The sequence below is a fragment of the Lycorma delicatula genome, chromosome 6, assembly GCF_047948215.1.
Source record: "Lycorma delicatula isolate Av1 chromosome 6, ASM4794821v1, whole genome shotgun sequence".
NCBI lineage: Eukaryota > Metazoa > Arthropoda > Insecta > Hemiptera > Fulgoridae > Lycorma > Lycorma delicatula.
The window spans coordinates 146,005,232-146,032,415 of record NC_134460.1 but is presented as its reverse complement, the minus strand read 5'-3'; the positions used below and the strand labels follow the sequence as shown (position 1 = coordinate 146,032,415).

General features: G+C 31.6%; 1 protein-coding gene across 1 annotated transcript; it reads left to right on the top strand.

The window, feature by feature from the left end:
* The first annotated feature begins 1,457 nt into the window (after positions 1 to 1,457).
* LOC142326343 (p21-activated protein kinase-interacting protein 1-like) lies at positions 1,458 to 25,772 on the top strand. Its single transcript, XM_075368771.1, has 7 exons — positions 1,458 to 1,691; positions 1,867 to 2,035; positions 7,927 to 8,061; positions 15,552 to 15,672; positions 16,768 to 16,924; positions 17,900 to 18,162; positions 24,363 to 25,772. Exons 1-7 carry the CDS (start codon positions 1,608 to 1,610, stop codon positions 24,541 to 24,543), a joined length of 1,110 nt encoding a protein of 369 aa, XP_075224886.1. The 5' UTR covers positions 1,458 to 1,607; the 3' UTR covers positions 24,544 to 25,772.
* The last annotated feature ends 1,412 nt before the right edge of the window (positions 25,773 to 27,184 follow it).

The window sequence follows — 27,184 nt, the reverse complement described above, 5'->3', positions numbered from 1 at the left end:
ATCAAAGAATCTCCTAGGAGAAACTTTTCACATAAAAAATGGATTACAGAATCAAATGATTTTATTAAAAAAGTTCAGCATTCACTCAAGATGCTTTATAACCGAATGGAGCACCCTTCGATCTGGAAAATAAAAGACACTGCTGTGTAGTAAAATAGAGTTCAGTGTCTCTAGGACTGCTACACTTGTAATTTTAAAAAATCTCAGCTTTTCTTACAAAAAATGCAATGATCATAGAAAATTTTTATTAGAAAGAATTGAGGTTGTTGCTGCACGAGCTAAATTCTTAGCAAACTTTCATTTGATAAGAAGAAAAGAACATTTTCCGCCATGGATGAAACTAAGGTGAGTCAAAAATCATTCCAGAAAATGTACATGGCAGAATAGTGCATGCAATGGCGATCTTTGAGTTCCCATCAGTAAAGGAAAATGATTAATTATCTGGGTAATTATATTGGTTTTTGTATCAGTTCATACAGAATGTAGAGTTAATCTTTCAATCAAAACACAAAGGAGATTACCATCAGAAGATTAACAATGGATTATTTTGAGAGCAGCTTATTAATTCGCACTACGCAGTTTGGAAGAGGCCTGAGCAGTTGTTATGGGTAATGCCATTTACCACTCCTATATTTATACCTCCTATATTTATATGGACCTCCTATATTTATTTTGCTTAATTTTAGTGTCTGAAGTTGATCTGACTTATCTGTAATGGACTAATTTAATTTCACCAACCTTGGTTACATTCCTCTTTGGGACCAATAAATATTTATTATTGTTCAGAAAATAAATGCTTTATTCTGATTAGCAGATGTGCTAGTTCTTATGAAAAAGATCTTCCTCAGCATCAGAGATAAAGGAAAACAGTAGAAAAAACTTGATCAGAATAGCATCATAAAAAAGAGAGATGCAATTAAAGTCCATTTAGTACATGAAAACAATAAATATATAAAACGATAGCAAATCAATTTTGTGAAGGTAATAAATTAAACAACAATTTAGAACGTATTAATTGTAGTTATATGAATGATTATTGTTTATATATACTAAATGAGGATACAGAAATTCAATTTTTTTTTAAATTAGACTTTTGTTAAAAAAATCAGAATAATTACTTTTTTAAATTGTGATTTAGTTTTTTTTTTTTAAATAAGAGTTTTAAGTGCAATAATTCAACCGCTATCATCACGGACAAAAGCATAACAATTGATAATTATTATTTAGTTAATGGTGTAAAAAATTTATACTTATTAGTAATTGAAATTATTTATTAATTTAATAGTCATTTTATGCTTCTTAATTGAGATAGACAGACAAAATATTCATTGGTTACTCTGAATATACTTTTAACACTATCGGCGAGTGCAGAGTCGTTATAAGTCTTTGTAAGAAATTTCGTCAATCTCCATACATTGAACGACTCAAAGAGTACGGTTAGTTTAAGATCTGAAAAACGTTAAGTGTATACATTAAAGAAGCTGTCGTAATGAACCACTAGCCAGCGAACTGTTATAATTTGAAACTGTGTGTAGTTTCATGATTTTATGACTGTTGCACGTGTGTGGTCCGGTTTTTAATAAATTGCATATATAATTACTGTAAAAATGGCTGAGAAATGCGTTTTTGAAGTTATTGTCGGAACGTACGAGCAGTTTATTTTAGGTTATAAATTTATAAAACCTGTTGAAGTAAGTTTACATTAGTAAATTAAATTTATTTTTTATGTACATTGCTTGATAAATTTTGAAATAATCCAAGAGATCATATAAATCATCTGGAAAGATGTTCAGTGTAGTCATACAGTATATAATATAACAGTGTGTTTTATTGTTATTAAAATAATTTTATTTATATTGTTTTAAGGGAGGAAAACCAAAATTTGTTCATAGTTTCGCTAATCACTCCCATCAAGGTAGTGTGAAATGTGTTTCTACTTCAGGCAAATGGGTTGCCTCAAGCAGTACTGATGAAACCATACATCTCTATGATATGATAGCTAGAAAAGAAAGTGGATTACTAATGGAACAAAATGGTAATTTCTTATTTATTTATCATTTTCTTGCACGTTTCAGAATTTGACTAGTTATTTCATATGTTTCAGAAATCTTACTTTCTGTAAGGTTGACTGCTTTAAAAGTTAAAAATTTTCAAGCTGTAGCTAATTTAATATTACAAATTAAAATACTGAGTAACTGATGCAAGTAGCTTAATTTAAGTCAACAAATTTAATCTTTAGGTATTGTTTTAAACTTGAAAAACAGAGTTTCTTATATTTCTAAAAGCACAACTATTTTTATCTTTATGTCTTTTTGTGGATATGAGTGGAAAATAAAGCTCTTAGTAATAATTTGATGTTTCCATTTTTTTGTCGATTTATCAGTCAGTTGACGCTATCAATCTATTTCTTTCTGTGTTAATCTTTTAACATCATTATTATTTTGAAAATAAGTTACTTCTGTTTAAGATTTTAATTATTTTGTTTAAATTCTACATTTTCAAATACTTCATCCAGTTCTACAAATGGCATGCATTCAGTCAGTGCGCAGCCTCAATTTTCATAAGCGTACCTTCTAAGATTAGTCTTGAGTTCCAGCAAATTAGTCTTCAGCTTCTCGTACTCACACTGTTCTTGAAACTAAATCAGTCTTTTCCTATAAAATATCCACATAGTACCTGTACTGCTAGATATGTGTAATGTGGACAAAAAATATTTTCAACAATTATACACATTTTTTGTACTGACAGATTATAAATTAAGTGGATCTGTATATCCACTATCAAGCTGAATGCACAGAGCTATGCGTCTCCATGCCCTTCTTGATATATTGCGAAGCATCTCCTGAGTTATGGTTCAAAAACCCTCCTCCACACTGTTTTGCAAAAATTCTTTATTTGTTGCAGATTCATAGGCCTTGATTATTCCTTGCAATGAATTGTCTAGTTTTATAAGACAGAATTTTGTTGTGGCCATTACAGTGGGGTTTGTGAATCACAGCCAATCCAATGCCTTGGAATTGCACGCCCCTAAAGCAAAAAGTAGGAATTAGTGAGGTTCGGTGGGAAGAGGAAGGCGACTTTTGGTCAGGTGATTTTAGAGTAATTAACGCAGCTTCAAATAATGGGCAGGCAGGAGTAGGCTTCATAATGAACAAGAAGATAGGGAAGAGAGTAGAGTATTTTAAAACACATAGCGATAGAATCATTGTAATAAGGATAAAATCAAAACCTAAACCGACAACGATTGTTAACGTCTATATGCCTACAAGCGCCCATGATGATGATGAGGTAGAGTGTGTATACGAAGAGATTGATGATTGATGAAGCAATTAAACACGTAAAAGGAGATGAAAATTTAATAATAGTTGGAGATTGGAATGCAAGCATTGGAAAAGGCAAGGAAGGAAATATAGTGGGTGAATACAGGCTGGGCAAAAGGAATGAAAGAGGTACCGACTTATAGAATTTTGCACGAAGTATAATTTAGCAATTGCCAACACCCAATTTAAAAATCATAATAGAAGAATATACACTTGGAAAAAGCCAGGCGAAACTGCAAGGTATCAGATAGATTATATTATGGTTAAGCAAAGATTTAGAAATCAACCCGTTGACTGCAAAACTTACCCTGGAGCAGATATTGATAGCGACCATAATTTAGTGATAATGAAATGTAGATTGGGGTTTAAAAACCTGAAGAAAAGGTGTCAGATGAATCGGTGGAATTTAGAGAAGCTTGAGGAAGAGGAGGTAAAGAAGATTTTTGAGGAGGACATCGCAAGAGGTCTGAGTAAAAAAGATAAGGTAGAAAATGTAGAAGAAGAATGGGAATGGAAAATGTAGAATGGGAAGAATGTTAAAAAGGAAATTCTTAAATCAGCAGAAGCAAACTTAGGCGGAATAAAGAGAACTGGTAGAAAACCTTGGGTTTCAGACGATATATTGCAGCTGATGGATGAACGTAGGAAATATAAGAATGATAGTGATGAAGAAAGTAAAAGGAACTATCGGCAATTAAGAAATGCTATAAACAGGAAGTGCAAACTGGCGAAAGAAGAGTGGATTAAAGAAAAGTGTTCAGAAGTGGAAAGAGAAATGAACATTGGTAAAATAGACGCAGCATACAGTAAAGTTAAGGAAAATTTTGGGGTACATAAATTAAAATCTAATAATGTGTTAAACAAAGATGGTACACCAATATATAATACGAAAGGTAAAGTCAATAGATGGGTGGAATATATTGAAGAGTTATACGGAGGAAATGAATTAGAAAATGGTGTTATAGAGGAAGAAGAGGAAGTTGAGGAGGATGAAATGGGAGAAACAATACTGAGATCTGAATTTAAGAGAGCATTAAAAGATTTAAATGGCAGAAAGGCTCCTGGAATAGACGGAATACCAGTAGAATTACTGCGCAGTGCAGGAGAGGAAGCGATTGATGGATTATACAAACTGGTGTGTAATATTTATGAAAAAGGGGAATTTCTGTTAGACTTCAAAAAAAGCATTATAGTCATGATACCAAAGAAAGCAGGGGCAGATAAATGTGAAGAATGAACAATTAGTTTAACTAGTCATGCATCAAAAATCTTAACTAGAATTCTATACAGAAGAATTGAGAGGAGAGTGGAAGAAGTGTTAGGAGAAGACCAATTTGGTTTCAGGAAAAGTATAGGGACAAGGGAAGCAATTTTAGGCCTCAGATTAATAGTAGAAGGAAGATTAAAGAAAAACAAACCGACATACTTGGCGTTTATAGACCTAGAAAAGGCATTCGATAACGTAGACTGGAATAAAATGTTCAGCATTTTAAAAAAATTAGGGTTCAAATACAGATATAGAAGAACAATTGCTAACATGTACAGGAACCAAACAGCAACAGTAACAATTGAAGAACATAAGAAAGAAGCCGTAATAAGAAAGGGAGTCCGACAAGGATATTCCCTATCTCCGTTACTTTTTAATCTTTACATGGAACTAGCAGTTAATGGTGTTAAAGAACAATTTAGATTCGGAGTAACAGTACAAGGTGAAAAGATAAAGATGCTACGATTTGCTGATGATATAGTAATTCTAGCCGAGAATAAAAAGGATTTAGAAGAAACAATGAATGGCATAGATGAAGTCCTACGCAAGAACTATCACATGAAAATAAACAAGAAGAAAACAAAAGTAATGAAATGTAGTAGAAATAACAAAGATGTACCACTGAATGTGAAAATAGGAGGAGAAAAGATTATGGAGGTAGAAGAATTTTGTTATTTGGGAAGTAGAATTACTAAAGATGGACGAAGCAGGAGCGATATACAATGCCGAATAGCACAAGCTAAACGAGCCTTCAGTAAGAAATATAATTTGTTTACATCAAAAATTAATTTAAATGTCAGGAAAAAATTTTTGAAAGTGTATGTTTGGAGTGTCGCTTTATATGGAAGTGAAACTTGGACGATCGGAGTATCTGAGAAGAAAAGATTAGCAGCTTTTGAAATGTGGTGCTATAGGAGAATGTTAAAAATCAGATGGGTGGATAAAGTGACAAATGAAGAGGTATTGCGGCAAATAGATGAAGAAAGAAGCACTTGGAAAAATATAGTTAAAAGAAGAGACAGACTTATAGGCCACATACTAAGGCATCCTGGAATAGTCGCTTTGATATTGGAAGGACAGGTAGAAGGAAAAAATTGTGTAGGCAGGCCACGTTTGGAATATGTAAAACAAATTCCTAGGGATGTAGGATGTAGAGGGTATACTGAAATGAAACGACTAGCACTAGATAGGGAATCTTGGAGAGCTGCATCAAACCAGTCAAATGACTGAAGACAAATAAAAAAAGAAGCAAAATGAGCTAGAGTCTCATCTACTAGTATCCAGATGTATTCCATGATACCCTGCTCTTGAAATTTAGGACTTAACTATTTTTCCAACATTTACAAATAAGAATCACCATTCACGCACTCTTCAAAGAAATATGGTCAAAATAAGGATTCTCCTAAGTTCAGAAAACCACACTACTGTCATATGAACTATGATAAATTGCACATTCATCAGAAAACAATATTTGTACGGGACACAAAATTATTTGACAATCCTTTAGATACATCCTACCTTCCTTCTGGCCACTTCCTCATAGGTGAACCTCTGACTAACATTCCTGACCCAGACTTATGTGATGTAACTGCTAACAGGTTGGATTGTTGGAAACATGTCCAACAGATGACTCAGCAGATCTGGAAGAAATGGTCAGTGAATTTCCTGAACACCCTTCAACACCAAAAATGGACAGCAACAGAAGCCTCAAAGTTGGTGATATAGTTATCATTAAAGAAGATAACTTACCACCACTACACTAGAAGTTAGCGATTGTTGATCAGATTCATCCTGGCGCAGATAACCTTGTTTGCATGGTGACATGAACATTTAAGTGACCCTTTATCATGAACTTACTTTTAATCTTTTTTTATATATTTTGTAAAACTGTTACAGTTTTAGCACTATGTAATTTTGTTGCAGTTCAGCTTGATTTGTTTTTTTTTTATCTAATTGCTTTATTTGTTTCATCTTATTTTTCATATTTAATTAATTTAAAAAAATATATTTTTTGGCCAGTGGCATGTTAGAAATTTAGAAGTGGTGGGAGATCTGGAAATCCTCTTTGGTTGTAATCAATCATTAAAGCCCAGTCATACTTAGTACTTAATGAAAGTGACATTGGCTTCACTCCATCAGTGAGTGTATCTAATGAGTGTAACAACGAGCATTTTATCATTATTTTTTCCTTAATGTGTCTTGTAGTTTAGTGAGCTTTATTGTTACTAAATATCATTATTTTATAAATCAATTATGAATCAGTTATCATAAATCAATTATTACCAGTCCAAGGGACTGTTCCCTAGAATTTATCCTTTTTCAGTCCACTATTTCCAAATTAACATAAATTTTCTACCTACATGTATTAACCTAACTATCATTAAACCCAAGTAGTTGTTTGCAGCAAAAGTTTTTCAAAAACTGTTGAATTTTCAACAAAAGTGACATCACAAAACAATCATTAGTTGACATTGCAATTGACTCAAAATTACTCAAATGTGTCATAATGGCGGTGAAACCCGGGTGTACGGTTATGATACTGAAATGAAAGTTCAATCATCTCAATAGAAGTTTCCCAAAGAACCAAGACCAAAAAAAGCACACAGAGTTCAATTGAATGCTAAGGTTTTCCTTGCTATTTTTTTTCTTTTTATTATTAAAATGGCTTCGTCCATTATGAATTCTTACCACAAGCTTGGACGGCCAACAAACAGTATTACTTAGTTTTACACTATTTATCTGAGTCAATGCAAAGAAAACTTCACAGATGTCGGCAAACAATTCTTAGAATTTACACCACGTTAACGCACCAGCTCATACTTCACTATTAATTCAAGATTTTTTAGGCAAAAATAAGTTCTAATTTTGCAGCCTCTGTATTTTCAGACTTGGTTCTCTGTGACTTTTTCTTGTAAACTACTGATTAAAAGAAGTATTTTGCAACAATAGTTGAAAGGAAAAAGTCACAAAGTGAACTTGAGGCTATATTAAAAAATGTTTTGAGGATTGGAAGAAACGCTGGTGTAACTGTATCGCTTCCTGGTGAACTACTTTGAAGGGGGATAATGTCAATATAGAAGAATAAATAAATCCTTTTTCATAAAAATTAAAGTTCTCTATGTATTTTTTTATCACATTTTATGTAATTAGTTTTGAACAAACTTAACTTATTGGAAAAGTACAGAGTTCCGATTAAAAGTAATTGTGGTTTTTTCATGTCTGTGGATGTTGAAGAAAATATAGCGAATTTGGCCACTGTAAAAATTTACTCTAGGTTTTGTAAAAAAAATTATTTGTGTTATAGTTTTAAATACTTTATAATGATTTCATTATTTCTAGGTACAATTTCAAGTATCTCATTTACTCCTGATACATCATATTTAATTAGTGCTAGTGAAGATGGTTCAATTGCTTTGTTCAAAACTGGTAGCTGGCGAATGGAAAACCTATGGAAAATGGCACATAAAGGAAGTGGTACATATATATATATATTTTTTTTTGAATGTTCAAATATTTTATAAACATATTTACCACTATGTTAATTGATTTTAATATAATATAGAAAACACCAAAGCACAGTTATAGAAACAGTTTATTTAAGTTCCAATAGTTTCACAAACTACTTGCATCATCAGTTGGTAATTACCAACAATATGAACAGTTTGCGAAAGTTAACTATTTTAACTTTAATAAATTGTTTCTATAACTACACTTTAGAGTTTTCTATATTATATGTAGTGTGTGTGTCAAATTTTCACTCGCATAAACACACACACACACACACACACACACATGCACATGTATGCAGAGTTTCTCTCTCTCTCTCCCTCTCTCTCTCTCCCTCTCCCTCTCCCCCCCTCACTCCCCTCTCTAACCCCCTCTCTCCCCCCACTCCCTCCCCCTCTCTCTCGCCCCCCTCTCTCCCCCCTCTCTATCCCCCCTCCCTTTCATGGGACTGTTTGGGCCCTGCCATCCTCACAGTAGTTTATCATGTGTTCCGATCTTTGTGCCCTCTAGTATTGAAATTGTTCACGTTATAAGATTTTTGTGTGTGAAGTGAGTGTTTTTGTTCTTGATTTTCTTGTTTAATTTTATCTTATCTGTGGTGTCTTCTGATGTAAGTCCAATTTCCTACAGATCCTCTTATTTCTCTGATCCAATCTACATCCTGTCTTGGTGTTTTTTGAGTCAAGATTATACTGTACTAGCAGTCAGATGTCTTGAATCTTACATCCTTATGATATGTCTAAAAAATTGTAGTCTCCTCTTATGTGTGGTATCAGTAGTGGGTTCTAGCTTTTTGTACACGACTTTGTTGGGCACAATCCATCAATGCCCATCTTTCTGGTTCTTTTTATTGATGCGGTTTTTTCAATTCTTCTTTTGATTTCTGGAGTCTGTCTATCTTTGATTGTTTGTTCAGATGGAAGAGTGTTTCTGCTGCATAAAGGGCTTCTGGTTTTGTAACTGTTGTAGTGGCTTATTTTTGCATTTATTGATAGGCATTTGTACCAGGTTATTTTTCAGCTTTAACTAGTTTGTTTCTTCTTATTTGGATTGAGGTTTTTTCATTTAGATATTTCAATTGGGTTCTATGGTGATTTTATTACCATTTATGTTTAGTTCTTTTAATTGTGATGGTTTTTGGGGCATAATTTCTGTCTTTGGAAATGATATTTTGTGGCCAATTTTATTTGCAATGTTTTGACGTTCAAATATCTGTGACTTAACCTCGTCTATGTCGTTTGCTAGCAGTGCCAAGTCGTTGGTGAAATCAAGACAGTTTATTTGGATTTTTCGGCCTTATTTTACTTATGAGGGAATTTTTTGAGCCATTTCCTCATTATCATTTCTAGATTTTCTCTTTCAGCAGTTAAATAATAGAGGTAGAGCTCTGAATAATAGCAGCACACTCCTGTTTTGATCTCAAATGGTTCTGAAAGCTTATCTCTGAATTTTATCTTCTGCTTAGTGTTTTAGGGTCAGTTTTATCATGTTAATTAATTTGGTATGTAGTAAATGCCATACCAAAAAACAATGCTCAACTCTGAATTTTATCTTCTACTTAGTGTTTTAGGGTCAGTTTTATCATGTTAATTAATTTGGTATATAGAATGCCCACTAAAAATTCTAACATGTGGTAGGATGTTTAGTGGGCATTCTCTGTGGATGCAATAAGTTTTCCTGAAATCCACAAATGTTATCACCATATCTCTGTTTCTTTTCCTGTTGTAATCCATTATTAGCTTGAGACTCATGATCTAGTCTGGATAGCTCCTCCAGGGTCTGGAACCTCCCTGGTATTCTCCCAGTTGTTTCTCGAGTTGTGAACCAATCTTGCTGAGGATGATTCTTGAAAGGATTTTGTGTGCTGTCTAGGTGTGAGAGTTCCCTGTAATTGGTAATTGTTGGGGTCTGCTTTATACCCTTTTTTCTGTAAGAGATGGATGAGGGTTGTCGTTCAATGGTCTGGCAGTTCTTTGATCCAAATGTTGATAAGCTGTTGGTTAAGGGCAATTTTTGCTGATCTTCCTGTATGTTTCCATGTCTCTACAAAAGTCTGATCTTCTCCACTGGTTTGTAATTCTTCATCACATCCAGTGCTTGGTCTTCTTTTATTACGAGAAGGTTAATGTTTTCTGGTGGTGCTGTTATTGGGGTGTTAGTGTTGAAGTTCTGTTGGTTCTTCGCAATTTAGGAGTTTGTTGAAATATTTAGCTAAGATTTCTGCGTTGTATTTATTGTTACGGGCCAGTTTACTGTTTTCATTCTTTATTTGTAGGGTTGGGGGTTTGTATTTTTGGAGCTGATTTTTTTTAAGGTTTTGTAGTAGTCTTTCGACTATGTTTTATTGAATTCTTCTTCTTCTATAGACTTCAGTGTGTTAATGTATCTGTTAGTATACGTAACTGAAACTAAAAATTAGTAAAAAATAACTTACTTGTCTCCCCTTTCCAGAAATAACCTGTAATTTTTAAACACTAAAACAGCTTTTCAGGCCTATACTCTGAGCCTATTATCTACTGATATTTATTTTTGGGAAAAGATACCATGACGATCTTCTTCACATTTGGTACACATTGTTCTGGCTCTTATCCTCCCACATATTTTGTAGTCTGTGCCCCCCTTGATGCAGACCCAGCATGTTTTTTCTGTTTTATTAGGCAGTTTTTAAAGGTCCCTAACCCTATTGCGGCTCCACTAGGCCCTATGTCCCCTTCCACTTCACTGCTGAACCACTAATCTGTTATTGAATCAATGATACTAACAACAGATTTATAATGGGACAGTGGTTTTTGGTTATGAAGCATTCTCTCTATAAATTACATTCAGTTTATAAATCTAAATGTTCTCTACATATTACATAACAGTTTAATACCATTCTAAAAATATGTTCAAAACCGCCTTTTTCCAATATTTTAGTATTCTTCACTGATTCAGATAAGCATATAACATATGAAAGGTGTCAGTTCCACCCATATGTTTGATGTAATCTAAAACCATAGCTGGTTTTTTGTCTGGTAACCCTACCATATCTTCCTTTTATATTTTCCTTTCCTTACTTCAAAATTTGTAAAAACAAGAATTATTGGTTTTTGTGTGATATTTTCTCTGCAGGCTAATGCTATAATTTTATTTTGTCTACAGTAAACCTTTTGCCCAACATTTAATTGAGCATTTAAATTATCAGGAAGCCCTTTTTTATTTTTTTCAAATTGTGCAGTATCAAATGTTTCATTTTGATACAACAGTTTAATTAAAGGAAGACTAATAAAAAACTTGTTTGTAAAAATATAATATTCCTTTTTCAGATACTTGCATATTGAAAGCAGTTTCTTTACAACATAGGAGGAAAGACCAAATTGTTTTTATTTTATCCCTCTTTTCTTGAGAAGTTTTCCTCTCGTAACACAGCATGCTCAAACAATAATTGGAAGTGGAGTCACATAGAATTTATCCCCCAATGGTGGTGGTGTTTGTTGGGAAGATATTGCATTGTTTGAGTTGGGGTGCCCTTTACACCCCTCTTGGACTTTATTTAACTTCTTTTTATTTTTTGTTAAATTTTATGTGTTTAGGTTTATGCTTATTTTTAATTTTAGTTTTCCGGCTGTGATATTAATTTTAAGTGTTTTTAAAAAAAAAAAATTTAGCTGTGGTATTGTAAGGTTTTTTTAATTTTTATGGTAGTTGTAGGTTTTATAGCTATTTTTTTTCTTCCATAAAATTTTATTGCAGGTGATGATAACGCCAAAGCATTTTTCGCCCATAACCCCCCCCCCCCAAAAAAAACCAATGTGAAAAAATTGATATAGCCTGATCTATTTTTTTTTAAATCTATTTTTTTGTGAACATTTTTTTAAACCATGGTATGTACTGGGGTCCATTGGATAAGATGTTCAATAAGATGCTATTGTAAGTTTTATTATCAGACCCATGTTTAGAATGATAGCAATGATTGCTCTTATTTCAGAGTAGGTGATAGAAAACCAGTTGTTAAAAACAACTCTGAGGAGAAATATTTTTTCTGCCAGCAATTGCTTGATTTAATGACAAACATTACTATTTGTTTCAATGATAAACATTTTCAACAGAACTTGCATAAAAACAAATTAAAGTAATAAATAGTAGATGTACTTACAGGAGGGCTATGTTTGGGACAAGGTGTCTCATTGTACGAAGAGCTATGGATAAAATTGGTTTCTTCCTCATTAATGGACCTCCAGATATCATTGGCATCATCATCATCATCATCATTATCTGATTGAGAGAGCTGTCGTTGAATACTTGCCTAGCTATGTGCCTTGTAGGATCAGGCCTTCTTAGCGTAGTTGATGGGCCAGGTTGACCTAATATGTCATCATCATCTAGGCCTAGATGGTGATTACGATTCACAAAGACCTACTTGTGTTTACCCTTCTGGTGTGTAAGTTGGGTTTTCATCAGTGTCATAATCAAATAAATCAGACACTGAAATGTCAGAATGATTATCACTATCTCTAACAGATAAGTCACAGTAATTACTTATCAACTTCACTTAGGGTTAAATGATTGCGATCCATATTCTAAAACAATGTGTATTTCATCAGTTAATTAGAATACAATCACAGTTATGAAAAAAACCATCAACAAAAAATAACGAATCATAATCTCCACAGCAAGCCGAAAACAACAAAGAATGTAACGTAAGAAGAATGAACTGCTTAGTAGATTTATGCACTGGCACTGCTACTCTGCACATTCGGTGTTATAACTCTTGTATTTATTTTTTTTCTTTGTAATTTTTTTAATGTGTATAAAATATTATATTTCCAAATGTCTCTTGTTGCAAATCAAACGTAGTTTTAAAAGATATAATCGGTTTTAAATTAAATGTGATGCAAACTAGTTTTTGTTTACAAGAATATACGACAGTGTATCGTTGCCTGACACTGTTGGAATAGAAAGGTGGCAACAGCGAATTGTGTCATGGCACTCAAAGGGTTAAAGCAATGTCATTTGACAACCAAAAGAACTTTATACAAAAACATAACGCAGCTGTCATTCACTAGTAAGATTCCTGAAATGTAGTAACTATTAGAAAAATGCCAGATTAAGTGTGTTGACTCACAAGGATCATACTAGTTGATAAGGGTAAGCATTAGAATTAGGGGAGATATTTTTTTCTGATTTTTTAAGTCTAGATATTTCTTGAAAAGATCAGATATGATCATCACAGAAATTTTTTTCACTCATTGTTATAATAATGTTTATATTTTATTTATTCAAACAGCATTTTGTTTCCAGTATCATACTTTTATACTTGTGTAATTGTAATAGAAAATATTAATTATTTCCTTATTCTTTTTATTTTGAATGTATTGTCATTTTTTTAAATCTTTTATACTACTGGTGTTTTTTATTTTAACTATTTAAAATTTTTAAGCTAACTCATTTTATACTGAGCAGATGTGAAAAAAATAAATAGATTATATTACAAAATGATAAGTATTGATAAATATTAAATGTTTTTGATAGTTAAATGGATGGCAATTTTGGTGAAGTAATTAAAAAAAGGGTGGTATTAAAGGTGCATATTATGAGTAACATATAACTTACGTGGCACATTCAGAAAATAAGTACTGTTAGACTATTAAAAAAAAAGACATTTTATTTGTTAATTATTTATTTTTTAATAATCAATTCTTCAAGTATGTTTGAAGCTTATGCATAGGCATATGAAATGGATTTTTAAAAGGTATGAGAAAAATTCCAAGTATGATGATTAAACTTTAACAATTTTTTTTTTTTTTTGCTTGGTATCGCCACATAAGCTTGAAGCTTCTGCATGGGATATGGAAATGTTGCATATGAAAAATGTCATGCCTTACCAGGATTCGAACCTAGGACCCCCAGTGTAGTCAGTGTTTTGACTGTGTCATTATCATCATGATACTGAATGGTAAGAAATTGCTTCTCAGATGCCAAACAAGTGAAGTCATTCATTACCTAACTGATTTTAAAAAAGTTTTCACGTATAAGCCACACTAAATCATCATTTACAATGGTCAGTCACACTGTAACTCATCATATACATTTTCTCATCCATTGTTAAATTAACTTTATCAAATTTTTATTTTAAACTTCAGTAATATCCCATAAAACTGTGCGGGTTTCACATGTGCTATATAAAAAAAAAACTACAATGGGTAAGAGCATAGTTAGCAGATCCTTCAGTCACCTTAGGTAGATAAAACATATCAAAACTTTAAAAAGACTATATTTTCTTAACGGCACCTGTAACTAGTTAATATGAAGGGACTTGACATGTATATGTCCACTGTGAAATCTTACAATGGCTGCATTTGTAAGTACTTTCCAAATACGCCTTGTAAATGAAAAATTTATACAATATTACCTAGTAGGAGTTAATATAGGTAATTTGTAGTACTAAAGGTTAACTAAAAACATCAAAACATGATATCAAACTTGGAAAATTATGCTGAAACTTGATTAAAAACATAGAAACCTAATTGGAGTTTAATAAAACGGAGCTAACAAAACTGAAAGTAGGTATCTCATTTGATGGAAAAAATTTAAGAAACATAAATCCATTAATTGTGTGGACTGTTGAAACCAGATATCCTTATTATTCCTTCTTTTTATTTATTTCTTCTGTTGTATTTTATTAAAACTGAGCTTTACCCATCCCAGGTTTAGTTTTTTGTAAAACCACCAAATTAAAAATATGAGTCATCTGATTGGTCCAGTGGCAGAACCATAATCTCCTTAACTACATTTACTCCAAGGATTCAGTACCTTTAAAAGTTTCCACATCCTTGCTACTGATGCAGTGAAACCTTTCAATGGCCATGTAAAGCACTGTGGAGGAGGGATAAATGATGATGGAAAAGGAAATATAGTAAAAAAAGGACTACCTTCCCATCAAGTGATGATGAAAGAACCTGACCAAATACAGTTCTTCAAGATGCTACCAAACCTGTGGGTATCCACTATTTCTCGAGATTGAGTTGTCTTTATTCCAAGAGAAGAAGGGTTGCAACTTTGACCAGTTCAAATAAAAGTTGAAGAAATTGCTTTCTTTACAGATACCAAAAGCATCTTTAAGGGAACCTTTGCCCCCCCCCCCCATAATTATATGGGATTGGGAAGTAGCCTGGATCTGTAAACTCTTCTGGAGAGTTTTTGTATTTTTAGAATTCTGAAACAGAAACGATAATGAAAAAATGTGGATGAAATTTGGATATTTATATTTTTAATTTTATTAGAATAGAGAAGTCTCTAAAATAAGTTATTTATCCCTGCAATTTTAAATAATTTTAATATGTTGTGAGTTATATAAATTATCTTTTTATTTTTTAGCAAATTTACATATAGGTAAGAAAGTGTGATAAGTAAAATGTAAATCTGGTTCAAAAATCTTAACATTGAGTAAAGATTTGTAATTTTTATACTGATTACAGCCGTAACATGTGTAGCAATACATCCTTCCGGAAAAATGGTGTTATCTTTGGGGAAAAATCGCACGCTTCGTACTTGGAATCTTATTAAGGGTAGAGCAGCATATACAACAAATCTTGCTAGGTAAAGTGCAAGTATTTTTCTAACAGCTTTAATTTTTCAGTTATAACATAAAAATCATCTATAACTAGAGTTTGTTGTCCTTTATTTTAGGTAGTCATTCTGTAAGGTTATTTTTGTATCACTTCAGTAGATAGATTACAATATTATAAATTATGTGTTAGAGCTTCCAGGCACACAGCTTACAACTTACAAAAACATCATAATCCATGACCTGAAGATGTATTAAATTGTACATCAACACATAAGAGTGATGTGCTTCATTTAAGTTATTTTTATTATAGTGTGTTCAGTATAATACTGAACCCAATGTCCATCTGAATAATTTATTTACTGCTATTGGAAATTATATCCATCTAATCAATGCTTATTTAATCATGACCTTAGAAAATTTTCTTACTGTTTACTCTTTATCCTTACTTATTGCATACATAATGTTTATCTGCTCCAGGACATGCAGACATGCTTTTACAGATACTATCTTTTATGTAGCTCCTGAAAAAGAAGTTTTGACTTGTAACTTCAAGTATCTTGGTGGCCATTGTCCTGTATTATTAATTTTTTTACTGAAAAAAAATTCATTTTGCTTCACTTTGGTAAATGTAGTGATATGAACAGTTGCTCTATCTGTTGAAATCAACAATCACACCTTCTTACAGCAAGGCTGCACTGTTGCATAATTTCTTGGTTGGTCTTAAGATTCTGAATGATATTAAAAAACTCATTCCACACCATTTAAATTTTTTTTTTTTTTGAGGGTATAGTGGAGATTTAATAAAAATTTCTGGGTTTTCAGTAGTTCTAACTATGTACCCACTAAAATGGGTCATGAGTATGACAGTAGGTTATTCTCATCTACCCTGTTAGATAAATCTTTTACAATAAAATCACTGTAAGCAAAAATTGGAATAAAGGTATTGACATCGGAATAGTAGTCTGCCTGAAAGTTGAAAACTATGAGTACATATAATAATAATTTTATTTTAGTAGGTAAGTTATGTATTTAAGTAACATTTAATTTTATTTGATAAATAATTAAGGAAAACAATTGATTGTTTAATATTTTACTGTTAAAGTCATTGTTTGCATGCCTTACAGATGTAAAGCTGAGTTGGAATTGGTTGTTTGGTCAAAATCAGGTGATCATTATGCAGTTCCTGTTGGTAACACTTTAGAATTATTCAGTGTTGAAACTGGTGGTGTTTCTCAAGTTTTCAAATTTAAAACAAAAGTAACATCCACCTTATTCTTAAGTGTAAGTATTAATTTTTGAAGTATATATTAACATAATAAATATATTTTAGAAAATAAATATGTATTTGATCTTCACAAAATTAATTAAATTTTAATTTAAAAAATTAAAATTAAAAAAAAATAATTTTAATAAATAATTAAAAAATTAATTTAATTTTGTAAAAATTAAATGCTTATTTGTCTATTTTCTATATAATATATATTTTTTATATCCTGGACAAATCTTTTCTTTTTTATTTTTATTCATGTTGATTAATTTAGTCTGAATATAACTGCACAGCACAATTTATTAGTATGATTGAAAACACCAAATTTTGAAATGAATGAAATGGAAACTTTATAATATGAAAAAATGTCATGCCTAACTAGAATTCAAACCTGTGACCTCCAGAAAGATCACATTTTAATTCAAGTAATTGATGGATGAAGTTGTTTACTTCATGAAAATCCATCATTAAAAAATAAAATAAAATATGAGGTCTATTTTTTTAGGTAAGCTCCATTTTTTAATACAAACAAAACTAGTAAAGATGTCAAAAATGTTTATTTTATTTCATCTTTACACTTTATATTACTTTTCTACACTAAGTTACCTTGTTTATTTAAACATTTATCTTGGCATTTTGCTAAATTGTTTATGCCCACATCATAGAAATCAGCTGCCTGTGAAAACGACCAGACTTCAACTGTTGTTTTCACTTCTTCATTGGAGTCAGGTCTGCCGAGAAACTCCAGGTAGCCGAACACCATCAACTGAGGATGGATTTTGATCCATCCTCAGTGTATTGGATCAAAATGTTAAAAGCACCAGCCATTTTTCTTTGTTGGTGTTCTTCAGAAAACAATAATATCTTCAGAACAAATGTTAAATAAATAATTATTATAATTAAATAATATTAATTAATAACAATGTTCAATAATTGTATGTCTCTAATTAATCATTCAGTTATTCTTAAAATTTATTAAATTTTCTCAGGATAAAGTCATAGGTGTTGGTGAAGACAGCGGTGAATTGAGCGGACAGTGTGTTGAAACCGGTCTTGAATTGTGGAAATTAACTGGTGGTGAAAAGAGGATCCGTGGTATTGCAGTTTATAAAAATTATTTAATAACCGGTTGCAGTAATGGCACAATTTCTGCTTATAAATTATCTACACCTGCTGAAGAACCTAACTTGATAACAACCATTAGTGCGGGTTGTAGAATTACTTGTCTCTGCATTTATATTAATGAGATTAAGTAAGTAATTAATTTTTTGTATTGATATTAATTAGTATGTAAGCAAGTAAGTAATAATATTTAAAGTATATAGTAGCAAGGTGGCTAATTATAACAATTTTTCAAGATTTAGCCAGTTTTATTTTTTAAATTAGTTAATCTTGGTTGTTATGATTCAGTTGAAATAGTATAGGTTTATACTGTTCAAGGAAGTATCTAAAAAACTATTGAATGGTAGTGTTCACGTAAATTATTAACCGAATGAGAAACGGACTATTATCTAAAATTGACAACACATTATAAACTTCATCATTGGTTCCCAAAGTGTATGCTTTAGTGCTCTGGTGAGCCATGACTTCCTTACATATGCTAAATATGCTTTTAAATTATGCTGTTAAATATGAGCGTAAATCAAATATAAACAGGATTTTATTTTTTTATTAAAAAATAAAAGACAAATATAACTTATTTTATTATATAGCTTCTTGTTTTAGAAATACATTTTTCCCAGCAAGAAGGAAGCATAGCATTGTAGAATAAAGCTGGTTGCATCAGGAACAGAAACCAATTGTGCATGAATCCCTCCACGCTCTTGTCATCTTCAAATTGTTGCCCTCCTAGAGCTTCTTTAATTGGCCCAAACAAATGAAAATCGCAGAGTGATAGGTCTGGGTTGTAGGGAGAATGATCAAGTTGAGTTCAGTGCATTTCTTCTAGTTTTGAGACCGTTAGAGCTGCAGTATGAGCCCTGGCGTTGTCGTGGAGGATGGCCTTTCAAATCGGTTGGTCTCATCTTTTGCATGATATGCAGCCCTCACACTTGCAGTAGTAAGCATCATTGATTGTGCATCACTTGTGCAAAAAATCAATGAGCAAAATGCCTCCTTGCTGGTTGAAAAAAATGGTTTAAAGAACTGTGCCAGCTGACAGTCGAGTCTTGGTTTTCAGTGGGGCTCCTCTGTCACTCAGTACTGGCCTGTTTCAACTGGAGAGTGTAGTGGTGGACCCACGTTTCATTGTTTCTCTCCACTCCTAATCACCCCACTCAAGAATAATAGAAGCGCGGGCCCAGTCCTACCAATCGTAGACTCAGGAACAAAAATCTTGTTTATATTTGATTTACCCTCGTATTACTCAATTTTCATAATTTTATTTCCGTTTTCAACTCAAACATCATAGGATGTAAAGTTAGATCTCACATTTTTTTTTGTGATATAAAATGTGTTTTATTCATTTTTACCTGACCCTTGCAAAACATTATCGACTATTTCATAAAGTGTACTTGTTAGAATTTGACATAGGGTGCCATGGAAAAATCTGAATTCAGCAAAAAGAATCAAAAAGGTTTGGGAACCACTGAACTACATAGTTAAGACGTGTTGTTTTTATGTATATGTAAAAAATCAAGATTATTGCTGTCATTGAATTTGTCTGCAAGGTGGTTTGGAAATGTTACTCTTTGTTGCCATGAAGGGAGGGAATTCAGATGTTAATTATATTTTTGTTTGAAGCTGTATCCTGTTTCTTGTTTCTGACCAACACAGAACATTGTGCAGTTTGAAACAGTTCAGTTTGCATACTAATTACAAGAGTGTGTAACAGTTTAGTGGTTGTATTTTGTGTGAAATGATTAATTTTGTTTAATTTGTTATTTTGAGGGCCATCCTGTATCCAGATTTTAAAAATGTATGTTATTTTCTTAAGTCTTTGTTTGCATTAATGTGATGCAAATTTTGCCCATATGTATATACAAGGCATATTCATAAGGTAAGACCTGTCAGCTTATACTTAAATATTACCGGGTCTGAACACAGTTTTACGCATGCAGGGCCATCTATCGGCTATTTTCAAAGCCACTGCAGTTGTTGTTTTAATTCCATACTTGTTTACCTGCCAGTGAATGCAGATCAAAATGTCCACAACAATTGTTTTTCCCGCCAGTTGTTAAGTGCACGCTGTGTTTCAATTTTTATGTGCAAAAGGATCTTCAGTTGCTGAAATTCATCAGAAGTTGTGCCTAGTGTATGGACCTACAGTAATGAGTGAAGGAAAGGTTAGACAATGCTGTAGAGAATTTAAAAATGGCCGCAAAAATGTGCATGACAAAGAGCGAAGTGGCAGGCCCACTATTCAGACTAACGAAATCATTGAATAAGTGAACTGAAAACTGCAATGTGATTGGAGATTGACAATTAGTGCTCTGGCTGAAGAATTTCCACATGTTGTATGCATCTCTATCTGCACAATTGCCACAGAAAAGCTTGGATTCACAAACTGTGTGCAAGGCGAGTATAAAAAATGCTCACTGACCAATACAAAGAGCAAAGAATGTGCAGCGGACAAGTGTTTTTGGACTGTTATTGAAAGATAGAGATGATTTATTTTCCCACATTGTTACGGCGACGAGATATGGGTATCCTACACCACCACAGAATCAAAACAAATAGTCAATGCAGTAGCGCCATTCAAGTTCCCTAAACTGAAAAAGTTTAAGCAATCTTCATATTCAAAAACTGTTGACAATCACAAAATGCTCACCAAACTGAAACATGCGATCCAAAATCAATGATGCGGGAAACTGTCGTCCAGCGTAATCTTCCATGATTCACCACTGCCTTAACCAAGAAAATGATTCGACTTTTGTTGTGAACTTTTTGACCACCCTCCATATAGTCCTGAACCTGTGCCCAACAACTACTTCCTCTTCTTGCATTTGAAAAAGTGGCGTGGTGGACAATGGTTTGAAAACTATGAACTCAAGACTACCATTTAGAACTGGTTCAATTCCCAGGTGGCAAACTTCTACGCAGAGGGGTTAAAGACAGTGATGCAGCATTATGAAAAGTGCTTAGAACTGAATGGCGATTATGTGGAAAAGTGAAGTAGATATGTAGTAAACTAAAACTGTAAGTAAAAATCTCTTTACACGAGTTAATTTTTTTTAATGACCAAATGGCCCTTACTTTATGAGTATACCTCGTATATCTTTTTAAATGTCCATGACATTGTTGGTTTTCTGTATTTTTTCATTTATTTCTTCTTGTGATTGTGAAGTCAAAATTAAATAAAAATTAAAAATATTTATTTATAGAATTTGTTATGGTTTGTTTCATAATTTATTCTTTTAAATAATTTTCGTTTTGCCAACTGTCATTTACAAAAACATAGCAAATGTATTTTACTTTTCTATTCAGAAAAAAAAAGATTATTTACCCAAAATAAAACAATTAGAAAATTTATTTTTCTGAAAATTAATTGTAAGTACTACATTTACTATGTAACTGTAGTTATATGCTCAAAACGAAATTAAAATTGAGAAATAAATACTTTTATGAAACAATTAGCCTGCATAATAAAATTTATTTAATTATCTAAGTTATTTTTTCTTCTTGTTTTTCTTACTAAGAGTCAGCCACTATTAGATCATTTGTCCTTTGATTTAGGATAGTTAATCAACATGTTTTTGAAGTCCAAATCCATGAATTGTTAAATAGATGTTCATTTGGGTTATCACTATCTAAGTAGAAGTGGACTGATAGGGAAAAACAAATTTGATTGAATATCAGATAAATAACTATAAATTTTTGCAGGTTACGCATTCAAAAATATTTTTGTGGATGGTAACAAAACAAATTTTTTTTGTTATATAGGTTATTGATTGATATGAATTTGATCGGTTATACATATTCTGTATATACTGCACTGTCAAAAAAGTACCATGAATTGTTAAATAAATTTATTTTGTCGCCTTCAAAATAGGTCCCATTTGCTGCAATATACATATGCCAGTGGTTTTTTCCAGTCTTCAAAACACATTTTATAGGTGCTTACCAGTATGGCCTTCAGTTCCTTCCATAAATTTTTATTTACGGTTTCAATTGAGTCAAAACGGATACCCCAAAGCAGCAATTTTAGCTTCAGGAACAGACAAGTCACATGAGGATAGATCTGGTGAATACAGTGGTTGATCAATGGTATTTATTTTGTTTTTGGCCTTAAATTTCTTCACAATTGTCGCTGTATGTGATGGTGCATTATCATTGTGTAAAATCCGTGAATTTGACAATTCTGCAAGTCTTTGACAATCTCTCAGCCCTCCTTGAACGCTTCTAACCACTCATAAGCACGTGTTGATAAAACTAATTTACCGTAAGCCTTGTGACTACTGAAGTGAACTTATTCAACCAGCTGCTGTAAACAAACTGGTAGACAGATTGTGCTCGTTTTGGGCATTGTAATTAAGTACAGTGCTACATCTTATGGAAACAAAGATAGCGCGGCCCATTTAAATACAAATTCCCAGTACTTTTTTGACGTAATAATGTAAATTTTAAATTCTGTTAACATAAACCACCTAATACAGACAATTAAGAAATACATTTCCTACCTTAATTTTAACATGGTAGTATTTTCATAGGATCCTGCATTCTCAGTTATGATTGAATTCATTTTATTAAATTTTACATTAAAATAAAAATATTAAAAACACTAAGAATATAAAAATTAACAATATACTGCATCATTAAAATAAAACCATGTACATGATGTAATGTTCATTGCAGCACTGTAATATTGTAATGTAATATACATATTAATTTATTATATGAGTGATGCTATTTGTTGTTTTTATAAGAATGTTTCGCTCAAATACTATCTAATGTTTATCAAACTTAAATTGTGTTTGTATTCATATAAGGAATATTTTTCTAATATTTAATTTTTTGTCATCTTTATAAATTTTCAATATTTCTAATTTTGTGTCATTGTCAGAAATAGAATGTTTATTGTTTATTAGATGGTCCATATTAGATAAACCTAATCTATTATTTATGTAATTTTTATAATGTTCAAGAAATCTAATTTTAAAGGATCTATTTGTTATTCCTATATATCATTACATTTAATTTTATAAATTCCCTACAAATTGTTTATTTTATTACTATTTTTATTTCTTTTAAACAAAAATACGTTTTTTTAACAGTCTTCTTAATCTGCTTAATTTTCCCACAGGAATTTCAGTTACGTAGTTGCTATTTATTACTGCCCAATTGAATAACTAAGTATATATTTACATCAATATTCCATTTTCCTTGAATTTAAGAAAGTATATATTTACAATCATATTCAATCTTCTTTGCAGATTTATAATTCCTTATTATTCTAAATCAGAATTATATTGATTTTTTTATAAATTTTGTCTGCCAGTATAACATAATGTTTATTTGCTTTATTACTTATTGTATTGGATTACTTTGCTCTTAATACTAGGATACATGTATTTCATTAGTAAAGTACATTTCATTGTGATAATTTATTCTTACCATACAATTCTTTAATTTTAGTATTGCAAGCCAGTTTTTAAGATTGCATAGCTCTCTTTATTGTTTCTTTGAAGTGCTTAGATTTTCTCAATCTGAGTACTATGTATAAAAAAAGAACTCTATGTATATTGTTTTTTTAACAATTATTCTATATGTAAAGTTGTTTTTATATTGTGTATAATTATTTATTTATCTGCGTATAGAAGTATTACATAGAGTTTAGAAATGGATAGGCCTCAATTATTTTACATCGTATCAAAGTACATAAGTAATATTTTCATAAGTAGATAGATGATTCTGAATTAATCAGAATGAACCGAATACTATAGAACTTTTCTCACACCTAGGCATGTATGTTTATCAACCATTCAGTCACCGCATCAGTAGAACCCACAAGGGAGCACATTCTAAGAAAATAAAAAGTAATAATGCTCTGATGTATAAAAATTTATTTGATTTGCATGTGTATAATAAGCTGATATATGTGTAAAAGAGTACACTAATTTGTTGCTTGAAGCTATTTTCCCGATCTTTTGTTTGCCTGTGATGCATGTAAAGTACTTCAAGTACAATGCACCATTCAGGGTTGCCTTTGTATAGTGCCAGTAAACAGAATAAAGGTGTTTACTAGTAAGATTGAATATAACCTGCAAATTGGCAAACTTACTTGCCAATATCTAATCTATATTTGGCTTAATGGAAGTAACAGGCAATCGCTTACTTCTCATTTTCCCTAATAAGCCTGGAAAGAAATGCTTGTCATTTTTTAATATTACTGTGCAAACTTTAGAATTGACTTGTGACACCTCATGTTACCTATAATCAATACAATTATTGCATTGAAGAAAAATGTTTAAACAATAATGGATATTTATCATTACTTAAAAAAAATTTTTTTAGGCTAAAGAAACAGGATAATGAAGAAAATGATAACAAAGAAATGAAACAAAATGGACATACAGAAAATAGTGTTAAAACAGCAACTATTAATGAAAACAGAAGCAAACATAACGCTTCTGTAAAATGCATTCCTAGAGAACAAAACTGGGAGGTAAGGAACATAAAAAAAATAAAGCGATGATTTGTATAATTTATGAACCTGTTGTATATGAGTAATTTTTTAATTTTTTTTTTTTTTGACGAGCTAATGTACTAAAATTAATAATTAAGGAATTATTACAGGATTTCATTTCTTGTGCTGGAAGAAAGTAAATAAACTTTTTTTTCAAACGATTAAAGTTTTTGTTAAATGTAATTGTATTTAACATAAATATACAAAAGATAAATACCATGCATCATACTTCTTATACATGTACATACTAAATTGATAAGCTTATCAAACATTAAACCTGGCCTATAAAAGATTTAACAGTATTATTATTATTTAGGGACATCTAGGTATGGGAAGTACCAATGAAGTTTCAGCTTATGCTATAATTTTAAATAAAATTCTCTTATAACTAAACAAACAAAGAAAAATAAATGCAGAAGTTACAATTACAAAGAAGCAAATTTGAAGATTAAACATCCCTTTTACTCTAACGAAGACATTTTATCATTTTTTTGGTGATAAAATGGCTTCAGTTTTACTTCCAATCAAAATCAAAACATCCAGATGCATGTGCTTCTGAGTAGCAAAAGAAAACAGTTTTATAAAAAAACTAGCAGACCCGGCAATGCTTTGCTATTACTAGATTTGAGTATATATATATATATATATATATGAACACAACTGAAAGTTTGATAAAACATTAATAAACTGAATATTACAGAACTTCACAAAATTTAACCTTTCACTTTTCTCTATTCCTTCCCCTTTCTGTATTTCCCTTTTTCCCGCACAGAAATCGGTCCAGTAGTTTTATAGTCTATAGTGGACACACATACAAACATTGCCTTTTACATATATAGAAGAAGAAAATCTGTTTATATATTTGTTTGTTTGTTTCATAAATATCTTGACACCGGCACCACCTAGCGGGTATAGTTTTTGTAAAACGTTTTCTCTTCACGTAACCTATATATATTCTGAATATGAGCAAAATCAGTTCATAAATAACAATTTTTCTAAATATCTCGACCCCCAGCGCCACCTAGCGAGTCCAAACTAATTCAGAAACCTTCACGAGCGTGTGCACAACTCACCAAAGTTTCATGGTAATCGAATGAATGGTTGTAAGCAGAGTAAAAAAAAGAAATGCTTCTATCAATATGATAGTGATGTATTAACAAAATAAAAAAATTAAAATTTTTGTAAATAAAAAATTACTCAAAATTCCTTGTTAACAGTATAAAAATATTGTAATACACATACCTTAGCTCTATTTCGACATACACATATACTTTAAAATTATTCAGTACATTGATCTACATGTCTGGAAAATTCAAATATTAGTTAAATTTCATTAATTTTGAATTAATAAATCAGATTAGTAATAACATTTTATTGTATTCAGTATAATTTTTTTTTAATCATTATAACTAGGTGGGTCAAACTTTGTATTTAAGAGGTAAAAAATTCATATTCATATTTTAACAATGATACGAGGTCTGTAAATAAAATAATGAGACTAGTCTTTTATTTTATTTAGAGCCAAAGTGGGAACACTGTAGTTCCTTCAAAGTTAATAGTAAACATATGGTTATATGAACAGCTGATTTATAGTAGGTACTAATATTTTTAGGCGATTGTTGCCACATGAGACGTAAACAAACTTTTGGTGAAACAAGTTTTTGTTGTGCATTACAAAAATGAGCGATTCGAATTATCAGTAACGTTGTGGAATCAACTCATTTAATCCCGGTGTTAACTTTGTGAGAATGCTACTGAAATTTTTTCAAAATTAAAAAGGGCATATGGAAATGATGCTCTGTCACAATTCCAAGTAGATGGTTTAAAGCATTTTCAGATGGCCAGGAATTTTCAGTCGGTTGCTGACGATCCACTCTGGAAGACCATTAACGTCAAAAAGTAACAACAATGTTGAGCAAATCAGAGACTTTTGGAGTTTATGTCTACAGGACAGACTGAAAATCAATATGTTTACCGATAAATTCTTGAAAGACTGTGGAAAAGAGTTGCCTGCATGAGGCCAACCATCAACGACAACTGGATGCTGCATTATGATAATGCACTTGTCACACTGCACTCTCAGTTAATGAGTTTTTTGACAATGAAAAATATTCCTGTAGTTCCTCAACCACCTTATGCACCTGACTTGTGTCCCCGTGATGACTTTTCCTGTTCCTGACTTTAAAAAAACACCTCAAAGGACACCATTTTGGAACAGTAGAAACATAAAAAAAATTTAACCAACATCTGAAGGATATTCCGGTTTCTGAGTTCCAACACTGTTATGAAGAGTGGGAAAGCTGTCTCATTACTGTACCGGTCTGACTTTATTTACAGACCTCATATATGCAATGTTTCCTTTGTGATCCTTCAATTAATAGCAAAAATGTTTCAAAGTAATACAAATGAGCCTTTTCTTAAAGAGGTGTAGAATATGTTAAAGTATAGCTGGAGTATACAAATGAATGTTCATGTAGCTAAATAGCTGTTCATCTTCATTTCAGTAGCTAGATCACCAAATTTAATATTTTTTACTATTTGTAAATGCGATTTATCTGTAGCACATGGCGGTCTTGATGACTGCAGTATTTACATATTTTATAATGCAGTCTTCTGTTTTATGTTATATTCCTAGATTCAAAAATAGCTA